This window comes from Rhizomucor pusillus (genome assembly GCF_041956525.1).
Source record: "Rhizomucor pusillus strain CBS 183.67 unplaced genomic scaffold VTP01scaffold_1, whole genome shotgun sequence".
NCBI lineage: Eukaryota > Fungi > Mucoromycota > Mucoromycetes > Mucorales > Lichtheimiaceae > Rhizomucor > Rhizomucor pusillus.
Genome location: NW_027192143.1, coordinates 152,780 through 161,629, shown reverse-complemented (window position 1 = coordinate 161,629; position 8,850 = coordinate 152,780). Strand labels below are relative to the sequence as shown.

The 8,850-nt window shown below is 46.0% G+C and overlaps 6 protein-coding genes across 6 annotated transcripts; 1 reads left to right on the top strand and 5 right to left on the bottom strand.

Annotated features, from left to right (window-relative positions):
* Positions 1–85: 85 nt before the first annotated feature.
* Positions 86–1,611, bottom strand: VTP01DRAFT_74 (uncharacterized protein; the record flags this gene model as incomplete). The annotated part of the gene is made up of 5 exons (XM_069386407.1): positions 86–641; positions 711–957; positions 1,021–1,169; positions 1,232–1,464; positions 1,534–1,611. 5 exons carry the CDS (start codon positions 1,609–1,611, stop codon positions 86–88), a joined length of 1,263 nt encoding a protein of 420 aa, XP_069244494.1.
* Positions 1,612–1,976: 365 nt separating this feature from the next.
* On the top strand, positions 1,977–2,559 carry VTP01DRAFT_73 (uncharacterized protein; the record flags this gene model as incomplete). Its single annotated transcript, XM_069386296.1, has 3 exons — positions 1,977–2,074; positions 2,129–2,400; positions 2,459–2,559. The coding sequence occupies 3 exons, from the start codon at positions 1,977–1,979 to the stop codon at positions 2,557–2,559; spliced, it is 471 nt and encodes a 156-aa protein (XP_069244493.1).
* Positions 2,560–2,842: 283 nt separating this feature from the next.
* Positions 2,843–3,747, bottom strand: VTP01DRAFT_72 (uncharacterized protein; the record flags this gene model as incomplete). Its single annotated transcript, XM_069386185.1, has 2 exons — positions 2,843–3,430; positions 3,508–3,747. The coding sequence occupies 2 exons, from the start codon at positions 3,745–3,747 to the stop codon at positions 2,843–2,845; spliced, it is 828 nt and encodes a 275-aa protein (XP_069244492.1).
* Positions 3,748–4,174: 427 nt separating this feature from the next.
* VTP01DRAFT_71 (uncharacterized protein) lies at positions 4,175–5,408 on the bottom strand (the record flags this gene model as incomplete). The annotated part of the gene is made up of 7 exons (XM_069386074.1): positions 4,175–4,335; positions 4,414–4,621; positions 4,687–4,862; positions 4,924–4,995; positions 5,056–5,156; positions 5,217–5,268; positions 5,333–5,408. The coding sequence occupies 7 exons, from the start codon at positions 5,406–5,408 to the stop codon at positions 4,175–4,177; spliced, it is 846 nt and encodes a 281-aa protein (XP_069244491.1).
* A 324-nt stretch (positions 5,409–5,732) lies between these two features.
* VTP01DRAFT_70 (uncharacterized protein) lies at positions 5,733–6,020 on the bottom strand (the record flags this gene model as incomplete). The annotated part of the gene is made up of 2 exons (XM_069385963.1): positions 5,733–5,774; positions 5,844–6,020. The coding sequence occupies 2 exons, from the start codon at positions 6,018–6,020 to the stop codon at positions 5,733–5,735; spliced, it is 219 nt and encodes a 72-aa protein (XP_069244490.1).
* A 161-nt stretch (positions 6,021–6,181) lies between these two features.
* Positions 6,182–8,517, bottom strand: VTP01DRAFT_69 (uncharacterized protein; the record flags this gene model as incomplete). The annotated part of the gene is made up of 12 exons (XM_069385851.1): positions 6,182–6,475; positions 6,535–7,029; positions 7,089–7,397; positions 7,460–7,542; positions 7,601–7,663; positions 7,723–7,747; positions 7,810–7,849; positions 7,914–8,012; positions 8,068–8,091; positions 8,148–8,208; positions 8,268–8,334; positions 8,392–8,517. 12 exons carry the CDS (start codon positions 8,515–8,517, stop codon positions 6,182–6,184), a joined length of 1,686 nt encoding a protein of 561 aa, XP_069244489.1.
* Between the last annotated feature and the right edge of the window lie 333 nt (positions 8,518–8,850).

Below are 8,850 nucleotides of genomic sequence, written 5' to 3'. Positions count from 1 at the left end.
ACATATATATATATATATATATATATATATATATAAGCAGGCATCTTGTTTTGTACATAAACTAAGATAAAGTGAAGAAATCAATCTATACTACGGTACTTGAAGCTTTCTTGTCTTTCAAAATGGCGTCATCAACTGCCAGTCCTCTCTGTCGCTTTAAAATGTTGCTAATGTAGAACTCGCCGGCCTTGTAGCTTGATCGTACAAGCGGTCCGCTAGCTACATATTTGAATCCCATTTCCATGCCCTTGTCCTCCCAGTACTTGAATTTTTCTGGAGTTACATATTCGTGCACCTTCATGTGTCGCTTTGTAGGCCGCATGTACTGTCCCAGGGTGACACAATCTACGTTGACTTTGCGCAATTCTTCCAATGCATGTTGAACCTCTTCGTCTGTCTCGCCGCATCCAAGCATAATCGATGATTTTGTAATTAAAGATGGCTGTACTTGTTTGGCATGTTTCAATACATTCAGTGATTGTCGGAATCCTGCACGGCGGTCGCGGACATAGGGTGTAAGGGCTTCGACAGTCTCGATATTGTGAGCGTAGACATCCAATCCTGACTTGGCAACGGTCTCAACGCAATCCAGAGATCCTCCGAAATCACCCGTAAGACATTCGACAAGGATGTGTGGAGCTCTAACAGTCCAACGAAATCAAGATTAGTAAGACAACCATGCGTATGTTGTATCCATATTTCTACCATACTTTGACTTGATTTTACGAATAGTTTCCGCAAAGTGGCTCGAGCCACCATCAGCAAGGTCATCGCGATCGACGCTTGTCAAGACAACATAGTCAAGACCCCATCGTGAAATAGCCTCGGCGGTATGTTCTGGCTCGTGGGGATCCAATGCTTTTGGTTTGCGGTTGGTTTTCACAGAGCAGAAGCGGCAACCTCTTGTGCACTCGTCGCCCATCAACATGATCGTAGCAGTGGCCGTTTGATGTTCGCCTAAATTGATTAAATGTGATGATCAGATGAAATTCGATAATATGTGATATCTGCCCTAATTACCTCCACCCCAGCATGAGCTGATATTTGGACAACGTGCTTCCTCGCAAACGGTATGTAACTTGAGACCTCGTAGATCCTTCTTGATGCGTGAGTAATTTTTGCCAGCGGGAATATCGGTCTTTAGCCATTCTGGGAGACGAGGTTGCTTCCTACAAGGTGGACAAGTTTATACGCATTGACCAGACAAGTAGTCACCCCAGCGAGAACTTACAGTTTGCTTGTCTTGACTTTCTTGCCTTGCTCAACGACAGTCTGCTTCAACTCTAGAGCTTCTTCGGGGGTCATTTTCCCGGAATTTCCCGTGTTGATAAAGTCGTCGATGCCAGCGGCTGCGTCCTCACGAGCGAGTCGTTCTCGCAGCTGTGCAAGTCTAGACTTTGAGGACTGCGAGGTGTTGGGCGGTGTGTCGGATACGGCTGTAGCATGAGTACGCAGCTGGTGTGCCTAATCGTGCAGTTCGCGATCGGGTTAACGCCTCCACCTGGTAAAGTAATACAATAGACCCAAACATACCACCGTAGCACCAGCCGCCTTGTGCAAAGTGGGTCTAGTGGTCTGTACTAGAGCTCTGGACGAAATGGCCGGAAACATGATGTCGCAAAAAGAAACGAAGAAGGACGGTATTTTTTTTCCTCGCTTGCAGTTTTTGTGCAGTCGGCTTTCACCGTGCCAGAGAAAACTCACCAATGAAAAAGACTATAATTCAGATATTCGCAGGCTTCAAAAATGCATGGATCCACAACGTGGTTATCGTCTCGGATATGCAGGTGCAGGAAATATTGAAACAACAAAATGGTTAGAGGATCAAGGTCACAAAGCATATGCAGTGTAGCTACAATATTCTCTCATTCTCACTTAAAATGCACATCCATCATGGGCGACTGGAGACGGAGGAGACATCAAAATTGATGTCCCGCTCCAGCTAAAGCTCTACCTTTTTTGCAGATTACGCATACATGGAAGAAGAAGCACAAAAGAGAAAGGAGCGCCTTGCCGCGTTACGGAAACGAAAGCAAGAATCAGAAAACGGCCGATCGCCTAACGAATCTGAAAAGTACGTGTGCATCGTTGCCGTTAAGTTGATTCGTGTTGCTCACTCGCAAGAAAGGAATCTGCAATTTCGAAGCTATACGCCCAAGGACGAAGATCTCAGAAAGCATAGCAACATTGCAACGCCAGACGATATTGGCGAAACTGTAGAATCTGAAACGAAGAACTTGACAAAGGAAGCTCTGGCAAAAGCTGCAGAAGCTGAAAAGGAAGAGGTTGATCTCCTTGACTTGCAGCCCAAAAAGCCAAATTGGGATTTGAAACGAGATGTTGAAAAGAAGTTGGAGAAACTGGATAGACGGACGCAACGTGCAGTGCTAGAACTTATTCGTAGGTTTCTCTTCCATTGAGTGTTACCACGATTTGGGATAGCTAATATCTATTGCAGGCATGCGCCTTGCTAACGAAACTGACAAGACTGCAAGCCTTGCAGAAGCTGTTGCCAACGCAGAAGCTCAGCAAAAGCTTGAAGCCGCTGATGAAGATTAAGACCATCATTATCATTAAAATCATCCATTGTACATATCCCCTATTGTCATCGACTTTTCACAGTGTTATTCCGTTGGAATAAAGGCATTCGGCTCGAGAAAACAAGCCCATCAATGGAAAAACAACCAAGAAGTAACTGGATATGCTACGTGTATTGAAATTTTTTAGACAGAGATCAAAGGAATTTCTATCTTGCTAGAGCTGCTAGACTTCATTTTCTTTGGTAGGTACATAGTGGGTGGGGCAAGTACAGGAAGGAGGATCTTTGTTTTTCTGTTTCTGTTTAGAATTCCTTTTTCCTTTCATCAATGGAGTATCCACCAGGACCCATGCTAACTAGTAACAGGAAACCGCCAACAATGGACAGAGTCTGGAAAAAGTCGTACTTTAAAAAGTCGCGCTTGAAATGGTTGTGCGAGACCGACCAAAAGTTGTTGATGAGGACGTTGAAGACAGAGAGGAAAAGCACGAGGAACATGGCCGAGTAGCGAGCTCTGAAGCCAACAGCGACCATGATGCAAGCTACCAGTCCCAACAAGGATGTAACGATGCGGATAAGCGACCATTCACCGTGGAAAGCGGAGCCAATGAACAAGAAGATGAGCAGGATTCGACCTGCCAGCTGCAAGTAGGTTCTGCGGTTGCTTTCAGACAGCTGAGGAAGGGCGGCAAACATACGTCGCTGCTTGGCCATTGAGTCGGAGAGCACCATGACAAGACCACCGATGACAGACAGGTTACGCAAGAAAAAGGAGAGATCAAAGATCAATCCGTATCCGAAAGCCTGAGCCACTACAACGGCCAAAAGACCATACACGGCGTATTCTTGGTATCGACGCGCAATCACACATATGGAGCCTGCAAGCATGACCTAAAATGCAAGATAGCAAATCAGACTACCACCACCCTTATTACGCGCATAACGAACTACGGCATAACCACACTTACGACAACGTTCGTAGCCAAGAACAAATGACTGATTCCTCTTGGAAAGTGACGGTAGTCTTGCATGTACATTACTTGGTCAGACCACTGGGTCGTGATCCGGAGCGCATCTTCAAGGAACGTGGCAACAATGAGAAAGCGACCAATAGCCGGAATGTACGGTTTGAGAGGTTGTCCAAACTTGTCGACAATATCTTCAGCCTTTGAGCTAAAGGTTTCTACTTGTTGCTTCAGTTCAGCCATGTCTTTTCACTTTATGTTTTTTTGCTGATTGTCTTGACGGAAGAGGGGCCACGGCAAAGCGAAAGAAAGACGTATTTAGGGGTGGTCCCCCCTAAAAATGCATAAAACTGGGAAATAAGCCAATCAGTATCTACAACGCATTTTCCCAATGAGAAACGGGCAAGGCAAATACTGGATAACTTTGCCCTTGTGAACATCTTCTCAAAGTTTCATCAATCCCCTTTTACCGATCTATATATCGCACCCTCTCTTCACACTCTTTTCTCCTCCTCCTGCAGAGTGATTACACCAATATGTTCGGACCATGATCTTGTCATCCCGCCCGTTCCGATCCCACATTTTGTTTACAGAAAAGAGAAAAATCGTCATCAAAACTAATGCAACTATTCCATTTATAAGATGATGATGATTTCTCAAGCAGATCAAACTATGCAACGGTCAATGTCTGACCACCAGTCCATGTCTGGCCACCTCCAAGCTTGACCCACTCGGCAACGGAACCAACTTCGACGCAAATCATGTTGTGATACTCTTCGTCGCCAAAGTCGCCCATACTCTTTGCCTTGTCGATCCATGGATTCCAAACAACTGGGGCATTGCACGTCATCATCGTTAAAACCCTGCCCGATTACTTTGTAATTATGTATACAGAATAGATAGCCTTACCTGTATCCTTCAAGCCAACCTTTTCGATACCGATGCTCTGGCCGTTACCTAAATCGACTCGAAGAGAGTCGGGCGCGTTGCAGTATACCCGATCCACTTCTGAAGATACAGTCACTCTGTCGCGTGTCTCTGTATCCTTGGCACCACCTTGCACTTTGTCGATAAACGTCTTGTCCTTCAATCCCTCGACGGAAACCTTGGAGATGTCCTAATAAAAAGTGATTGTGAGCTATTCCAGCTGAAGCATAAATTAACCGAGTTGTGCGTGCATACAGGTACTTGGAAATACGTGTGCAACAGTGTGTTAAATTCAAATGTATCCTCGTCCTCGTTCTTGATGACCAAAGTGACCTTTAGGGACTTTGCCGTCAAGGTAACCGTGTAAGCCAGACGGAATGAATGGGGCCAGCCATTTCGCAGCTTGGGTTCAAGCTGGTTGTCCTTGAGTGCTACGTCGCATTATCGTGTAAGAGATGGATTCGTATTACAAAGAGATATGTCTATACGTACTGAATCTGACAGACACTTCGTCGTTGTCCGTTACTAATCCAACGTAGTCCCAGTACGTGTTGCGAGCAAAACCTGCAGATTGCAAGTGAGTAGATATCCCTTAAACGTTCGCGCATTCTTTTTATTACGAACCATGTTGCGGGAGCTGAATGTTCTCCTTGGTGCCAAAAATCGGAAAAACCAAGGGAATACCACCGCGAATAGCCTTGCTACCATCGCGAATGGCGTTCCTGCTGTACAGCCTCATTGCTCAGAGATGAACCGGCTGCGTGCGGTTTGAAAGCTTCTCTCACCTTACAAAAAGCCGCTCTGTCCCGTCCACCTCCCAGCTTGTAACCGTGGCACCTACACCAAAGAATAATGTCAGAGCCAAACAAAACAAAAAAAAAGTTACTTTTGCAGGTTGTACCGTAAAGCGCGACTTCAGCTTTGGAGCCGGACGGGTGAGACAGACGAACAACTTTGTCTTGTACTTGGGCAGGCATCAGAGATAAAGGAGAAAAGGGAAAAAAAGAGCGGGAAAAAGCCCAAAATCTGCTTGGGTCAGCTTGTGCAATGCGAAAGCAAGGTGTCAAACCGACAAACTCAGCGAATCATCCGTTCTTCATGATCCCCATCAACAATTAATCGCTCGCAAAATTTACAAAACCTTTTTATGCTTGTCAACTTTTTTCATGTTCATGCATCGTGGAGAAGAAAGAAAGAATTGATATATAATTAAGAGATTGTATACAATGTTGTTGTGGGTGTTCCGGAAAAGCAAGAATGTGGTCCAGCACGGTTGTTTTGAGCGTTGTAAAAGGCATCGTTTACTGAGTCGCGTTACCACGGAAACGTTTGCGTGGGTCGATCTGTAACCAGAATCGTTAGAGCACAAGATCACTGACAACAAAAATAAAAAAAGGTTTCAGCAAACATACCATTCCTCGACGGCACTCTGCATAACTTTTCCGAATGCTGTGACATTCCGTGGGCACATCGTCGTGATGCTCCTGCTTGAAGCATTCCGCTACGGTGTTTCGCTTTACAAGCACGCAGTTGGATTTTAGCATGCATTCAATCAGCTCCTGGCGAATTTCTTTGCAAGACGATGGCATATTGAAATTCACACACACAAGGAACGGCAAAGTCGGTTTACTTTTTGCCCGCCCATCCAGGTCGAAAAAGCCGCACGGCCGAATTTGCTAATGTCAGGTTGTACTAGATGCTCGATATTACTGTACTATTTTGATTGGGAAAAAGTGGACAGACGATTTGGCTACATTCTAAATACACCAAATTTTGTCTTTTCTATGGGGGCATTCAAACTGGCACTCAAGGCCAAGCCCAAGATAGTTCGAGTATCGCGAGGGTTAATTACACCGTCATCCCACAACCGTGCGCTTGAAAAGTAAGGATGACCTTCGGCTTCGTACTTTTGTCGAATAGGCTCCATGAACTTTTCCTGCTCTTCAATGGGCCATTCTTCTCCCTTCTTGGCTTTGCTTTCGCGAGTAATCTGCGCAAGCACGTTTGCACTTTGCTCGCCTCCCATGACTGAAATTCTTGCATTCTGTACATATTGAACGATTAAAAAATGCTCTGTAATTTAACGAAGAGATTGATACTTACAGGCCACATCCATAAGAAGCGTGGCGAGTAGGCACGACCGCACATGCCATAGTTGCCTGCTCCGAAACTACCGCCTGTGATGATGGTGAATTTGGGCACCTTTGCACATGACACTGCAGTTACGAGCTTAGCACCGTTCTTCGCAATACCACCGGCTTCGGCGGAGGAACCGACCATGAAACCGGTGATGTTTTGCAAAAAGACAAGAGGGATGCCACGTTGCGAGCACAGCTCGATAAAGTGAGCACCCTTCAAGGCTGACTCGGAGAAGAGAATGCCATTGTTGGCAATGATACCCACAGGGTAGCCATGGATGTGAGCGAAACCAGTTATCAGCGTGGTACCATAGTGTTCTTTGAATTCAGCAAAGCGACTGCCGTCAACGATGCGAGCAATGATATTTTTGCTGTCAAATGACTTGCGCAAGTTATCGCCAACAATGCCACCCAGTTCGTCAGCAGAGTAGAGAGGCTCCTCGGGTGTGCGGATTGCAAGCTGCATGCATTGTCTCTCTTTCAGTGCATAGTCAGATATCCGAAAGAACTAACTATTACCTGTGGTTCCTTGACACGGTTGAGTGTACCGACCACGCGGCGTGCAAGTACAAGAGCATGCTCGTCGTTCAACGCATAGTGGTCAGTGACGCCGGACGTACGACAGTGAAGATCAGCACCGCCGAGCTCTTCTGCTGTCACTTCCTCTCCAATCGCGGCCTTGACCAAGGGTGGTCCGCCCAAGAAAATGGTTCCCTGTTTCTTGACGATAATACTTTCATCTGCCATTGCAGGGACATATGCACCGCCAGCCGTGCAAGAGCCCATAACGGCAGCGATCTGAGGGATACCCATCGCTGACATGTTGGCCTAGGATCAACGACGTTTGAACATCCCTTAATTTTCAGAACATTGTGAAAGGACTGTCGTACCTGGTTGTAAAAGATGCGACCGAAATGTTCTCTATCAGGGAAAACATCTGCTTGCCGAGGCAAGTTGGCTCCTCCAGAATCAACTACCCTTCATTCAATATACGTGCTCTCGTGAAATTCATCTGTCCATTGTGTTCTTACCCAGATAAATGCACGGAAGATTGTTTTCCTTTGCAATCTCCTGTGCTCTTAAATGTTTCTTCACTGCGCCACACATGTTCAGCGATGTCTGCAGACTGGGAACCGATCCTCTTTCACCGTACCTGTAATTGGATAATAGGATCCGCCCTACATCGTGGCCGTCTTCATTTAGATATTATAGTTAATAATAGGGGATGGCAAAATCTTACCTTGACAGTCGGATCATTTGCTACAATCATACACTCGGTGCTTTGGGATATATGTGGTCAAATTTCCTGCATGAAAAATCCTCATGCAGCAACGTGTTGCTTACCCGTTCACGCGTCCGATACCAGTGATGATACCACCAGCTGGTACGTAATCATCGTAAAGTTCGTGGCCTGCTAACGGAGATAACTCCAAGAACGGTGTGCTACATACACCTTTAGCAAATAATTGGGTATCTTCTCTTCCAGTATCACATTTACTTTTGATCCAGCAAGCGATTAATTCTGTAAAATATCATCAGTATCCACGCGCTCTCACGTTTCGATATCCTCTATCTCACCTGTCACGCGGGAGCATCTTGTTACGCGACAAGTGGCGTTTTCGAGCATTTTCGCCACCACCTTTTACAAACGTGTCAGGTTTACATTTGCATGGTCTGACTTGCTGCTACAGGACTGACCTAGTTTGATTTTCTCTATCAAGGCGTTCAAGTCATCAACCGCTTTCTGCATCTTCTCCGCATTTTCCTGCGAAGTGTTAGGTTTGCGCTTGTAATTCCCTGTCAACAAGAAGATGCTGCTTACTTTGAAGCTTGCGCTGGCAGTCTCAACCTTGTTGGGAAGGACTGTCGCCTGGTTCTCGTGGAAAGCATGGTAGCGACGCGCGCTCAAGAGTCGTGTAAGCGGTCGTCGCACAGAGGCTCGAAGCATGTTATTTCCTGTGAAAAGGGCAAGAACAAAGAGTGGAAAAAAAGGCGTGGGGTTGAAAGAGGGAGAAGTTGAAAGTTGTCGCTTTTTCCCACGATGGAAACCCGCTGCCTGGTTTGCCCTTCCTGAACAACGAGCAAGTTCCGACTCGAGCAGCTGCTGAATCCACCAAGCATTACGTAGCTTATACAGCTTCTTTATTTCAAAATGATACACACAGTGGATAGTTGACTATACATCATTGCACCATCCTCCTTCTGAGCAGGCATACGTCGTTTCAGGTCTTCTTTCGATCCAAACCGTGCAAGATGTCGCCGTTTTAAATGACCTCCGCCG